This window comes from Monodelphis domestica, chromosome 1 (assembly GCF_027887165.1).
Source record: "Monodelphis domestica isolate mMonDom1 chromosome 1, mMonDom1.pri, whole genome shotgun sequence".
Lineage (NCBI taxonomy): Eukaryota > Metazoa > Chordata > Mammalia > Didelphimorphia > Didelphidae > Monodelphis > Monodelphis domestica.
Genome location: NC_077227.1, coordinates 363,131,994 through 363,147,062, shown reverse-complemented (window position 1 = coordinate 363,147,062; position 15,069 = coordinate 363,131,994). Strand labels below are relative to the sequence as shown.

The window sequence follows — 15,069 nt, the reverse complement described above, 5'->3', positions numbered from 1 at the left end:
AGGAATGGAATTACTGTGACTTGCTTTTTGGTTTAACCAGTATAAACTTTAGCAGGTCGATGTAATGACTGGCCTTCCTCCCTGGCACTACATGTTGCATGAAAGAATGCCATTGCTGGTACTTACCATGCAACCTCTTGGCCCCAGTTTCCTAATCTATAAAATGAAGGAATGAGTCTCTAAGGAAATTCCAGCTATATGTCCTATGTTTCAGAGGTGGCCATTACAAACTATTTAACATGATTAATGATTGAGAGGTGGAGGAGGAGGAAGAGATAAATACTCCAAGAAAAAAGTCATTTTAATATAAATAGTCATTACCCAAGATCTTGCTCTGTATCTTGACTTCTCACCAGTTTTCTATTCTGAAAATCACTGGGGCAGGAGCTTCTGAGGCTTTAAGGCACAGATTGTGGAACCCCTGAGAAGTAATTTTCAATCTCCTGCCAATACCCACAGGGCTATTTTGTTCTTCCCATTTTTTATTTTCAAGCTTTATTCTTTTTGAAGTCCTAATCACCTTTAAGGCTGGTGTGATTTCAGGTTAAAATCCAACTCAAATGCAGCTTTTGGCATGCCACATCTGGATCTTAGAATCTTAAGAGTTTGAAGATACCTAGGAGGTTTTCAAGTCAAATCTGTGTGAACAAGAATTTGCAGGTCAATGTTCCTAACAAATAGTCACAGAGCCTCCCTTTAGCCTTCCAGTGAAAGAGGACTCAGTACCTACAAAGGCAACTCATTTCACTTTTAGACAGAACAGATCATTAGAAACTGGTTTGTTTCTTCTTTATATCAAGGCTAAATTTGCCTCTGAAAAATCTTTTAAAAAAATCTGCCCTTTGAGGCCAATTGCAGCCTAGTAGGGAGAGTTTTGTATTCAAATCCTGCCTCAGATACTAATCAGCTGAAGTCTCTGAGGAACCAGTTTATCTATAAAGTAATAGGCTGGACTTGATGACTTCCAGAATCCCTTCTGTCTCTGAACCTATGATACTATAATTCCTCTCTTACATCACAGTCTTTCAAATACTTGCCAAATATGTCCCCCATCAGGCTTCTCTTTTCTGTACTAAATATTCCTAAGTCTTTAAATCAGTCTTTATAATCAATGGTTTCTAGTTCCTTCACCATTCTTATTGCCCTTCTCTGAACAAACTTCAGCTCATCAATTTCCTTCATGATGTATGACCTTTAGAATAAGGCAAAATTTTCCAGTGGCCAGGGCAGAGTACAGCAGATTCTCATCTCCATTATTGTGATTCTCCACAGTGATTCTATTAATGTAATTTACTGATTTCCCCTTGTTGTTTGTTTTCTGATGCCATTATGTCACATTGTTGGTTCACATCAAGATTGTGGGTCCACTGAAGCCCCCAGATCTTTTTTAATCAAACTGTGGTTTAGTAGTAAATGTCTCTATCTAACTATGAAGGTGATCCTTTTTTTCAACCAAGTGTGTGACTTCACACTGATTCCTATTTGAACTCACTTTCAAATTATGAGTTGACCACTTTCCACTTATTCGTTTGACATTGGGTAAATCACAACCTTTTTGCACATGGCATTCTCATACTCTGTGGTTTAAGAGCAATTCACATTTATAGAATGCTTTTTACATAGTGATTTCTTCATTACAGTCCTCTGAAGTAAAGAGGGTAAACGAAATGATCCCCACTATTCAGAAAAGGAAACTGAAGCTCAGACAAGTTAATTGCTTTGACTGGGGTTATACAGCTGGCAAGAGTCAGAGCCTAGATTTAAACCCAGACTCCTTAAGTAAAGGAATGAGCCCGGTCCCTTGGGTTTTCTGTTTTCTGTAATAGAATGTGCAATCTTAGAACTCAAAGATCATATAGTTTAACCCCCTCATTTAATGAACAGAGGAGAAAAGTGAAAGACAAAGACAAAGCAAAGTTCTACAATCAGCAAGTGGTATGGCTGGAAATTGAACTGGTAATTCACAGTTCCTGGTTCAATGTTTTTCTGACTACATTAGTAGTCTGAATCTTCAGGGCAGAATACCTGGCTCTAGCAGTCCTCATGAGAAAGGCACACAAATCACGGGGCTGCCTTGAGGCTGGATCCACAGTCGCTTCATTTGTGCAGAAGCACTCATCAGGCCAAACTGACTTGCCCACCCAGCTTCCTAGGTCATGACTGCTACACATTTGCACCTACTACAGACGCATCACTGGAAGCCAGCCAGGTCGAGGAAAATATTTAATAAAATGTATGCACATGGACCACTTTTAACTTTAATCTATATTATTAACATTTCCAGCCTTACCACTTACTGATTGTAGAACTTTGCTTTGTCTTTGTCCTTCACTTTTCTCTTTGTTCATTAAACAAGAGGGTTAAACTATATGATCTTTGAGTTCTAAGATTGCACATTCTATTACAGAAAACAGAAAACCCAGGGACCAGGCTCATTTCTTTACTTAAGGAATCTGGGTTTAAATCTTGGCTCTGACCCTTACCAGCTGTATAACCACAGTCAAACTAATTAACTCATCTGAGCTTCATCATGAAGATTCAATAACTTGTTAACATGATTAAATCTCATTATTTATTACTTTTTAAGTAATGAGAAGTTTCCATTACTTTCTTAACTAGAAAATCAAAACAAGCCCTGATTTATAGTGTTTGTGGATTTCCGAGGTATAAATGTTCACAGTGAAAATGTAATAATCAGCTCTCCTAAGCCAGTGAGAACTACTTCCAGGACATTCATTGGACTCATACCTGTCTTTTCATTCATTTTTTTGGGAAGCCAAGAACAGATATGCTTTCCACATCATGGCTTTACCCATCGCAATTTTCAATATGCTGAGGGTCTGCATATGAAATTAAATGGAAATTGGGGGCGGGGAGTTTTGTGGAAGCCACAGATGAAACAGAAAATGTTTAAAAACTCAGAAATGCATAAAGTATATGTATAGTACCATATAATATCAATATATTTTATCTTTTAATACCTTAAATATACAAAATTTCTTTTTTAAAGTTAAGATAAATAAAATGTTAGTTTGTAAAAATAATGCAAAAGCCAAAAAATAGTATTTTCTACATTGCTGTGTGAACACCTACTATGTGCCAAGCAGAAAGACAGAGAAGCTTAAAGGCTCAAGTTGGACCACAAAGTCAAGCAGACCTGAGTTGAGTCCTGCCATAGACACATACGTTTGGTATGACCCTAAGCAAGTCACTTAACTTCTTATTGCTCACAGGCAACTCTCCAAAGCTATAATTTGCAGAATCTTATCACTGGTTATTCCTGACACCAATGTTCTCCAGTTTGTTTGTCTTTTGAGGACCCTATCAGAATTTTTTTTTCCTGAAAGGTATTCTGGGCTTTTCTCAATGGCACTTGAAAGCAGTTATGTCTTTTACAGTGAGTTCTCCCTGTGGACTTATAAATGCCTGTCTTGGGGGACAAATTCATTGCTAAGAAAGGGGTAAATTGGAAGCTTACACAGAGGCAAAAGGGGAGTGGGGGAAGGTGTGTTTGTGTTGGAGTTAAGATTGGTTGGGGGTGGGGGGAATTGTAGACAAGATCCATGTGACCCAGTCTCCTATTCTCTGACTGGTTGATCACATACCCTTTGGCTGGGCATTCCAATCCCCACTTTGGTGAACACTGTCCTATGCCAGTGAAATCCCAGGACTACCATAAATTCCTAGGCACAATGATGGGCCCTTTTGGTCATATGGTCCAACACAGTCCATGCTTGTGAAGCACAATATAGCTATGTAGCCAGATCCTTTGCCTTTAGAAAAAACCATGTTCTCCAGTGAAACTTACAGAGTAGGATCTTAACCAGGGGTTCAGAGAACCCCAAGGATAGTTTTTAGGAGATCTGATATGAAAAAGATGCATCTTCATTTTCACTCACCAATTAAAACAACATCTTCTTAAATTATTTAAAAATTCTTAGCATTCCTTAGCTTTCACCAGACTGACAAAGTGACTATAAGCCAAGAGATGTATGACCAGAATAGAATATAATACATAATTTGGATTAATTGGCTTGCTGGGGTCACACAGCTAAGAAGGGCTGAAGCCAGATTTGAACCCTTAGAACCTTCCATTTCCAGGCCTGGCTCTCTATCCACTAAGCCATCTAAGTTGCCCCAGATTTGGGATATATTTGATGGAATTTTCAAGTGATCATATCACTTGGATTCATTTTCTCAAAATACAAAGTAATTTATAAAAATAGGTAAAGAGGGGAGTTGTTCAGAAGAGGGTAGCAGGGGCTTTGGAGAATGGAGAGGATTTGAAATAGCCTCCATGAGAACTTTATTAGGGAATAATTAAGAGAAGTAAAATAGTTGCTTTAGAATAGTGACAGTATATTCACATCCATCTGACTCCAAAAGTTCTTTCTCTGAAGGTAGATAGTATTCCCTGTCATAAATCTCGATAGCTTTGTTTTTCAGATGAAAAAAAAAAACAGAGACCCAGTCAAGTTGAATGACTTGCCCAAGGTCACAGAATACCAGAGCCTTCTGACTCCAAATTCTGAACTCTTTCCACTGCTTTGTTGTAATACAGTACAACCTTGACCAACTGAAATGCTCAAGAAAAAAGTTATTAATTCTGAGTATTTGTGTTTCAGACTTTGACATTTATAGTTCATAGGTTTATAGACCAAAAGGCAGAGAGAACCTTAGAGGTCACCAAGTCCAGTCCTCTCATTTTTCGTTTGTGAAAATGGAGGCAAAGAGAAATTATGTGATTTGTCCAGGATCATAGACAAAATTTCTGGGGCAGGATTTGAACTTGTCTTTCAGGCTTCAGATAAAATACTCTCCCACATACTGCCCCATGCAACCAAAAATCCAGCCAAAGTAAATGAGAAATAACCAACATTTTCTGATAAATCTTTCTGATGACTGAAAATCTTGCAGCAATCCAGGGTCATCATTCTGCATATCAATTATCTGAATGTGGATTCTCATCATCACGTACAGTAGACAGACAGTAGACAGACATAGAGGATGGAGACTTGCTGTCCTCAAAATAGAACTGTTTTGCTTGTTTGTTTGGAGCAGAATGAGTGGGTCTGGACCAATAGGTTCATGATCGGTCATTTATATTTCTAGTGTTTCCTGGGACACCAAGAGAATAAATGACTTGCCCATGAATCACACAGCTTGTTTTAGGGGAAGTACTTGACCCTGGATCTGCCCAACTCCAAAGCTGGCTCTTTATCCACTCTGATGGGTTGCCTCTCTGCCCTAGAATGCTGTTGTCATATGCTACGTGATATTCCTTCATTGTTTTTGTTTTTAATTCAGTACAACTAACCCTTAAGTATCTTTTATGAGCAAGGAACTTGGCCAGGGCCTGGGGCAACCAGGAGGCCTTGTGGATAGAGCCCTAGATTTGAAATAAAAAAAATACATAAATTCAAATACTGTCTCAGCTATTTACTAGCTGTGCCAACCTGCACAAGTAACTTAACCTCTCTCAGACTCAGTTTTCATACCTTTAACATGGAATAATATGTCTCCCAGGATTGTTATAAAGAGCAGGTAAAATAGCAGATGTAAAGCACTTTGCAAATCTCAAAGCACTGCATAAAATTTCCTATCAGCTAGTAGTCCTACAGTCAGTTCCATATCTTTCCCCAACACCACCCTCCCTTGTCCCTAGTCTAAAATTATTTTTTTTAAGGTTTGAGGCAGGATGATATGCTGGGGGCAGCTAGATGATGCAATGGATAAAGCTTCAGGCCTGGTGTCTGGAAGAGGCATATTCTGAGTTTATATCTGCCCTCAGATATAACCATAGACACGTCACTTAACCCTCTTTGCCTCAGTGCCTTATCTGTAAAATGAGCTGGAAAAGGAAATGGCAGACTGTACCTCCCTCTCCATATTTGACATTCTTTAAAAATACAAGTCCAGGATTTATCTGGTCCTGTGGAGCACAAAGTTGTCAGGGCAGATGGGTTTTGCCAAATTCCTGTTTCATGAAAATAATTGAAGAAGGAAAAGGGACAAAATATACATTGTTTCTAAGAAGTATGCAGGATAAGAAAGAAAATGCCTGAAATTCAGAATAGTAAGTCTCCAAAAAAGCAAAAAGTACTGTAATTAACCCAGCAAGTTAGCCTAGATGTGTCAACGTCTCAGGGAAGAAAAATAAATGAAATTAAATGAGAGGAGAAGATACCTGTGAAAATAATTGGTGCCCAATTACTGCAACTTCAAGCCCAAGGCAATCTGGAATTTAATTAGCAATGATAGGTAGGTGAAGGGATAAGTTCACTGTTAATGTTTGATGTCACATCAAAGAATAAAATCAAAGAAACATGAAGCTTAGAGGTACCTCAAGGGGTCATATAGTGTAGTACCCTGCTTTAGACAAACCACCCTCATCCCAATCCCCCAAACCCAAACCAATGTTAATCCCTATTCACAGACAAATTCCACAGTCTCTTTCTGCTTTATTGTCAAGACGTTCTCCTTTACAATTAAACAAATCTCGTCTTTCAGAAGGAACCTCGTGGTCTTGCAAACACAGACCATTCTATTACATCTATGAAGTGGGGCTTCAATTTCTGAATGATCTGTAGACTTGCAAGTAATCAGTGAGATCCACCAAATTCCTACCATGAACAGATCCCTGCCTCAGTTTCTCTGAGGAGACACGCATGAGAAAAACAAAGCCCACCTGGTCCCTACCATTAGAAGACCTATTCTGTATTCAGGAGCACAGAAGGAGCAACCTGGTGAAAATAGTACTAGCTCAGGGCTCTAAAGGACATGAATTCAACCTCTACCTTTGATGCTAACTATGTGTGTAACCTCGGACAATCCAATAAACATTTATTGTCTATTATGTGCCAGGGCAGGTAGGTGCAGGAGTGAATAAAGCACTGTGTCTGCAGTCAGGAAGACTTATCTTCCTGAGTTCAGATCTGGTCTCAGACATTTTCTGGTGGTACAGCTCTGAGCAAATCACATCACATAAGCCCGTTGGCCTCAGTTTTCTCATCTCTAAAATAAGCTGGAGAAGGAAATAGTAAACCACTCAAATATCTCTACCAGGAAAACTCCAAATCAAGTAACCAAGAACTGGGCCCAACTGAAATGACTAAACCACAACTATATGCCAGGCACTACAGGTACAATTAATTAAAAGAAAGACAATCCCTGCCCTTCAAGAAGCCTGCAATCTAATGGGGGGAGACAACACACAAAAAGAGGCAAGAAAGTATGGGAGCAGTCTGGGAGTAGTTCAGGATCATTTATTCAAAGGAGCTGAAACTAGGCAGTTCAGAGGCAGAGTGCAGTGAGCCAGTTTGTGACCTCCATAAAGGAAGGCACTGGAAGAAGTTTGAAACTTTGCCCTCTAGTCAGAGGAAGAAGAGGTTGAAGGAAGTGGTGTCAGTCAAGGCTTGAGTTAACTGCATGATGATAAGATTAGAAACAATGAGTCAACTCACTTTTCATCTTCTGTAAAATGAGACAAAAATGCATGAATTCAGAAGTTGCTATCCAGATCTAGGTCTGTGATCCCACGATCCTAAGAACAAAGCAACACCGGGAAGAATGCCAAAGAACCTGGTAAAACTGAGCACAAATGTACCAAAGTACCATTGTATACGAGACCCCATCCTAGTCACTCTGAAAGACGTCTGACTTCTGTGCAATAGAATGTCATTCCTACATGTTCTGGAACATTAGATACATCAGAGTTCCATGACTAATATAAGATATGCCTTAATTTAATCAAGTGACTCACAGAACTCCCAGATACCTTATAAAAGGCTATTATGCTATGCCATATTCTAAATATTAGAGGCATCACTAAACCTTTTTTTCATCTTGAGATTTTTATTTTGTGTATTGTTTGTTATTCAGTTATCTTTCAATTGTGTCTGACACTTTGTGCCCTCATTTAGGGATTTCTTGGCAAAGATACTAGAATGGTTGGCCATTTCCTTATCCAGCCCATTGTACAGAGAAGAAAACTGAGATAGAGAGTTAAGTGACTGGCCCAGAGTCACACAGTCAGAAAGTGTCTAAAACCAGATTTGAACTTAGGAAGATGATTCTTCCTGGCACCATATTCTACACACTCTGACACTTAGTTGCCCCTACTTTATTTTTATTCCATTCAAAGTATTAAGGCAATCTCAAAATGGCCTTGAAATAATTATTGTACAAAAAATAGGGAAATTTGAAGGCTTACCAGAAGAATTTAACCTGAAACATGACTATATCTCCAACCTAGGGCAGAAACAACAATGAGACAGACAGACAGCCAGACAGACTGCTCCACATATAATAGGTTGAAAGTAGCCAGAAGAAGTACCTCCAGCAATATACAAATCACATGTGAAGTCTGAATATCAGCATTCTACAACATCATTCAACATGTTGTATGACTGGTTCATAGGCCCTACCATGCTGTGAGCTTATAGTTAATAATTTTTATTAATTTTTATTATTTATTATATATATTATATATATTTATTATATATTATATTTATTAATTAAATTTTAATTCATTATTATATAAATAATAATATAAAAATAAAAAATAAAATTAATATTAATAGTTTATATTAAACAATAAACATAAACAACAACCCTGCTCTGTGCCCCTTCTCCTGTCTCTAAATAGAGTCCTTTCTACCTGCAACATTAATTATCTTTTGACACAAAGGCACTATGCTTTGGTTTCTACTTTCTACACATTCTTAGTAGAAGTCTATTTCATCTGTTTTCTTAGAAATCTCCTACATCTGACTTTCAGGAAGTACAGCTACAATGAGGATAAGTGAAACTTGGGAACATAGAATTCTTGCCCTTAAAGAAGAGCCCCACTGGCATTTTCAACCTGTTTACTCCTTTAATTTTCAGGCAATACTGACTGGAGGCAAAATTGTAAAGCAGTCAAAGCATGACTTCATAAACCTTCTCCTATGTATCTTATCCTTCCCCTCCTCTGCTTCTTATGGACGCATTCGGACTACCCACGACCTCCCACTGAATGAAGTACCCATCAGGGTTGGTTCTGCTCACAGGAATTCCGTGTTCCTCATACTTAACTCCAATATCTATCACATTTTTCCTCATACACTGTTCAATACAAACTTGTTCATTGGTAACAGCAGCTTGTAGTATTGTACCCTTCCCAAATGCATTTTAACAGGGAGTCTCCAGAAACACAAGACCTTAACCAAAAGTATTCACTTGGATGGCTCAATGGTGGATAGTATGATTTTACAGAAAAGAAACAGATAGAAATATAAAGTCACTTACTTATCCATTCATTACACAATGCCTTCATCAGTACCAGAGCAAGGACTAGAAGCTAGACCTACTGATTTGAGATCCACTTGTTGTTCCAGGGGGGCAAAACCCTACTTTTGCCTAGTTAAAGATCAAGACACTAAATGAATCTTCTATCTGTCTGATTTAATCCCTGTGGTATATTTATCTTTCAGCCTCAACCTACCAGTCAAGATGACACTGTCTGTGGATTCTTCTTGGTTTCGCTGGCAAGGGAGAACTAAAGACAGCTTCTCCCAGACTCCTTCAGAATCTACCCCACTGCTGTCTGTAGCTAAAGAGAGACAGAGCTACAATCTAAGTCAACAACGGATTGTTTTTCCTAACAATAAGACATTTCACCAAGACTGGGCAAAGGTTTCCAAGTTTTACTCTGGCAACAGGATCCATACCACCAAATATACCCTGTTCAATTTTCTACCCCGGAACCTCTTGGAGCAGTTTCACAGGTATGAAGTCGAAGATCAGGGGATCAGAGGTCTGGATTTGGAAGGATCTTCAAAGTTCATCTAGTCCAGATCCCTAATTTTTCAGATAAGAGGAATGAGATCCAGACCTCTTACTTGCTCAAGGTCATACAAGTAGTAGCTTTCATTATTTAAAAAAAAAAATTTAACCTCTTTTAGTTAAAGATTAACCAGTCTCTGGAAGGTTTTTACCAGCATGAATAATTTTACAGACATAGCTAGATCCAAAGTTAGGAAGGAGCAACCTCAATTTATACAATTTTTAATTTGGAAATGTTCATATAAGTGTAGAGTAATGGGATTTCAGACACTAGATATCCATTTATTATAAAGAGACCTGGAAATTATTTACATGATGAAACAAAAGACTTCAGAACTTCAGTGGAATGGGCAAAATTCATGATGCCACTTCAATAGTGATTTCAGTCTAAATATTTCCCCAGGATATCACCATCTCAAAATAAGAAATATACCTTGTCTTCTAGGACTACTATAGTGCCACCATATTCTGGAAGAAGAACTTTATCTCAAACTTTGTATTTTTAAAAAATCGTATTTGACAGAGGGATGATTTATAAGAAAGTTGAATTAAGAGGGACATTAGTCACAAGAAGGAATTTCAGGACAATGAGTCAATACAACAGCGGGGCATATGGAATTTTATTAATGTATCTTCAAAACTCAATAGATCCTACTCAGTTTTAGAAGAGATTAAAAGGCAATCTTGTTGAATTTAGCAGCTCTGGTTTAGGAATCAAGGATTACAAATATTAGTCTCCTTTCTTCCACTGACCACCTGGACTCTAGGCCAATCATGAAATGATAGAATCTTGGAATTGAAAGAGATCCTAAACCTTCATCTAATCCAATCTGCTAATCCACAACCCAATATGGAAGCCCCTTATATAACAATCCCCAACAAGTGGTACTCTATCATCATCTTGAATGCCTCCAATGACAGGAAATCATCATTTTACAAGATGGTCCCTTCCATTAATGGGTATCTAAGTATTGGCAAGGTCTTACACATATTTCACTGAAATCTGCCTCTCTGTAACTATCTTTCATGGTTCTGCCCTCTAGAGCATTATAGAATAAGTCTAATCCCTCTTCCCCTGTCCCTCAGATATTTGATGATATTTATCATGTCTTCTCCTAAATCTAGTCCTCTCCCAGCTAAGTGTCCCAGGAAGCTTTATCCTTTCATGTCATGATTTTTTAGATCCCTCAGGATACCATTCTCTTCCCCTATCAGGTAATTCTACCCTACCAATGTTCCTCTTTCAATAAGGTACCCTAGAGAAGACACAATATCCCAGATGTTATCTTCACATTTTAATATGTAATTGGGACTATTATATTCCTTCATCTGAATATCATATATTCTGCCAATGCATTATTAGCACTTTGAGCAACCACATTGCATTTTTGGCTCCTATTAACTTTGTGGTCAACCAGAAATTTGTGGTCAGCCAAAACCCACTCGCCTCTTTAACATGCACAGCTGTTAAGACATGTTTTACCCATCTGTATTTAACTCCTGTAAGCTACCATATTTTCTTTTGAAAGAGGGGCATCAGAATGCCTGTCTCACCTACCTGACAAGATTTTTTAAATTAAATAATATATGAAAGCTCTTTGAAAATATATAATGCAATTTGCAACTACCATGTGCTACTCTAAACCAGGAATAACCTGAGGCCCAGGAATTTGATTTTTCTAAATATTTTGATGACTCAACTATTTCAATGTAACTGATTTCCTTTGCAATGCTGTCTTTTAAGTATTTAAGAACATTAATCCAAGAAGGTATTTATAGGCTTAACAAATACCACAGAGAAACTATGACACAAAAAAGGTTGAGAACACATTCTAAAGTTCCTCTTTATCCCTAAAATTCTCTGAGTCTAAATGTAGTAGAGGATAGAGCTAGGAGATCTCAATTTGAATTCTGAATCCCTAGCCTTACTAACTATATGATCATGGGAAGGCTACTTGATCTAAAGATTCCACTTCCTAATCCATAAAATTCATATAACATTAGCTACTGTGTTAAGGTTTGCTAAATCCTTTACAAATATTTTCTCATTTTATCCTCACAATAAACCTGGGAATTAGGTGGTATTATCATCTCCATTTTACAGATGAAAAAACTGAGTCAGAAAGAGTGTCACACAGGTAGTATCTGAGGCTGGGTTTGAATTTGTGTCTTCCTGTCAACCCTATTGGCACTATGCCCCTTTGTTGCCTCTGTTTATATAATCATGTATAATTAATCTCATGGGGTTATAAAGAAAGGTTTTGAAGACTTTAAAGCACTGTGCAAATGAGTTATTAATGTTATCATTATGAGAATATTATGTTTGATGGTACAAAGTCAAGAATAAGAGAGAAAACCAGAAAATGTATTTTGTTCCCTGGGTACTTTTGGGGGGGATTATTTCCTTCTGTTTTCCCTCCCAAGCCTGAATTCTAGCATCTCTTGGTCTTTTGCAGGTGGGCTAATCTCTATTTCCTCTTCCTGGTAATTCTAAACTGGATGCCACCTCTAGAGGTCTTCCACAGAGAAATCACCATGTTACCTTTGGTTCTTGTGCTGCTGATTATCATGGTAAAAGACGGCGTGGAAGACTATGAGAAATACCAATTCGACAGAGAGATTAACTCCTCCCATATTCAAATATATAAAAAGTAAGAGAAATATTTACTTATTTTCTTCAGTCACTTTAGCCATATCCACCCTTTTATGACCCCATTTAGGGTTTTCTTGGCAAAGGTACAGGGTAGTTTGCCATTTCCTTCTCTAGCTGATTTTATATATATGGAAGCTGAGATAAACAGAGCTAAGTGACTTGCCCAGTATCACACAACTACTAAGTGTCTGAGGCCAGATTGGAACTTGAGTCCAACTCTGGATCCACTGTGCCACCTAAGCTGCACATTTATTTTATCATCTCACAAAACAGGTCTTGCTTATGCAAGCAAGAGACTGGCCTCTCTTTATGTTATAATTCTTATATGTACAAATCATCCATAAAAATAGCAAATCCCATCACTCTTCAAAGCAACTGAAAGAAGTAGATAATGTAAGGATCCCTCTTTTATGTATGACAAAACTAAGATCGAGAGCAATTAAATGACATGCATGTGGTGTTTGAGGCAGGACTTACCATGGGACCTGATCCAATGTTCTTTCCATACACCACACTAACTCTCTCCATGCTGATATGTGACAGAGGCTGGCACTAAAGAAAAAGTGCCCCTCCCCCATCGAGCTGATCAGTTTCACACACTCTTCAGCCTGGCACTTTTTTTTTAGTGTCAGCCTCTGTCACAAATACAAATACACTTAATAGCAATGTGGGACTCAATCACAAGCATTTATTAAGGGCCTAACTACTAGGAACTAGGCACTGGAGATGGGGTTAGATTTATTCTAGTTTATTATTAATCTGCAGATTGAAAAGCAACAGTATCAGGAAGACTTAGGTTCAGATCCTACCTCCAACCTGCACTGTCTGCATGACCCTGGAGTGCAAATCACTTAACTTCTCAGCACTCCCAATAACTCTCCAACACTCTATGCTGCCAAAAAAAGTACTTATGTCTATTGTAGAGAGTTTTCTTGCTAGGGGCTTCTACATAAGAACAGAATCACAATGAAATATCTATCAAATCCATTGAAGCCTGGAAGCAGGGGGATGAAGAATAATTATAGCATTGATTTATCATGTCCCTTAAGCTTTCCTAAATTTTTTTCTTATGACAAATCTAAATGGTAACTAATGCTAATATTATGATAACCATTTTATAAATGAAGAACCTAAGGCTCCAGAGAGGTTAAATAAAGTTCCCAAGATCACACAGCTGGGATCAATAGTAACTCATGGAGGCAGTCATTAGGAGAAGAAAGAGATTAGTCTCCCACTTGGTCTTATATTTTTTTAAAAAGACTATATAGAGAAAAACAGACAGACAGACACATATGCACATGCCTATATACTGATATTTTTTTAAAAAGACATTAAGCATATATACACATACACAAAAATACATACATAGTTTACATATGTATATACAAACACCTACATGTCTTTATTAAAAAGGTCTTAGATTCACACACACTCTATATGACCAGCCTACCATATCCATTAAACAGCATGGGGGTAAATATTTCACCCACCTTCCTTTTATAACTTCTTCCCCTCTTTAAATAATATTCATGATGTCTAAATTAAAGTGAAAGAGGAGAGAAGGAAATATGAATCCAATATAACATTTGTCTTGTCCCCAAACCCTACCTATGGACAGCACTGACAGAAATTATAATTGCATGGGTGTGTTTATGTGCATGTGTTTTTGCCTTAGGGCTATCATCAACACTTCAAACATTCAAAAATATCAGAGAGTAAGTGAAGAACTTTGGATAAGATCTTCCAAGTGATATGTAAAAATTGTGTTATACCCCTACTTTCCTAGGAAAACACAGTGGGGAAACAAGAACCATCTGCTTGGGCATCTGTTCCCCAGATCCCTGGGCCATAAGAGGCAGAAATTATTACAAGTATTAACATTGAGGGATGTGGCTTTCAGGTTCACCCAAGAGTCTAATGCCAAATTGATGCTGAGTTTGGGGGGAGGGTATTATTATTGTTATAAAATATTCATATCCCAGAAATAGCTGATTGGCAAATTATCAAGAATTAGTCACAATCACCAAGCCTTGCTAATTATGTAATGACAAGAAAAGAACTGCATACAGATAACTGATATGCACAAATAATCCAAAAACATAAGAAGAGCTAAGCTCCTAGCATATTCAGTCATATGTAAATGAATGTATTGGCTCCTTTTCTAAAAGAAAAATAATAGGGTCATAGGATTTAGATCTAGAATAAAAATTTAGTTGTTCTTTCAGAGGAAGATTGGGTCGGAGTGAAGAAAGGGCAGGGAATTAGCTGAATCGTTATTTATGTGGCCCAAATGAAGACAATTAACCTATTTTGTCCCCAGTATCATCTGTAAAATGAAAGGATTCATCTAGATAGTCTCCAAGGCCCCTTCTAACTCTCTAATCTCTTGATCAAAGACAAAGAGTATTTATTAAGTCTCTACTATGTGTCAGATACTATGCTAGGTTTTAGGGGCATAAATACAAAGTCAAGACTATTCTTTCCCTACTGAAGCAAACACCAAATATGAAAGTATTTAGAGTTTAAGGCCTATAAAACAAGTTCAGTAAAGAAACTTTTTCTTCCTTTGAAAATTTTGCCAAAGACCAGCC

The 15,069-nt window shown here is 37.7% G+C and overlaps 1 protein-coding gene across 2 annotated transcripts in view; it reads left to right on the top strand.

Moving 5' to 3' along the window:
• ATP10B (ATPase phospholipid transporting 10B (putative)) overlaps positions 1 to 15,069 on the top strand; it is a 334,196-nt gene that overhangs the window by 169,232 nt on the left and 149,895 nt on the right. For both annotated transcript variants that reach the window (XM_016426981.2, XM_056811542.1), the window contains 2 exons: positions 9,474 to 9,767; positions 12,282 to 12,476. In XM_016426981.2, coding sequence (XP_016282467.1) covers positions 9,493 to 9,767; positions 12,282 to 12,476 — 470 coding nt within the window. In that variant the 5' untranslated portion in view covers positions 9,474 to 9,492. The remainder of the gene's footprint in view (positions 1 to 9,473; positions 9,768 to 12,281; positions 12,477 to 15,069) is intronic.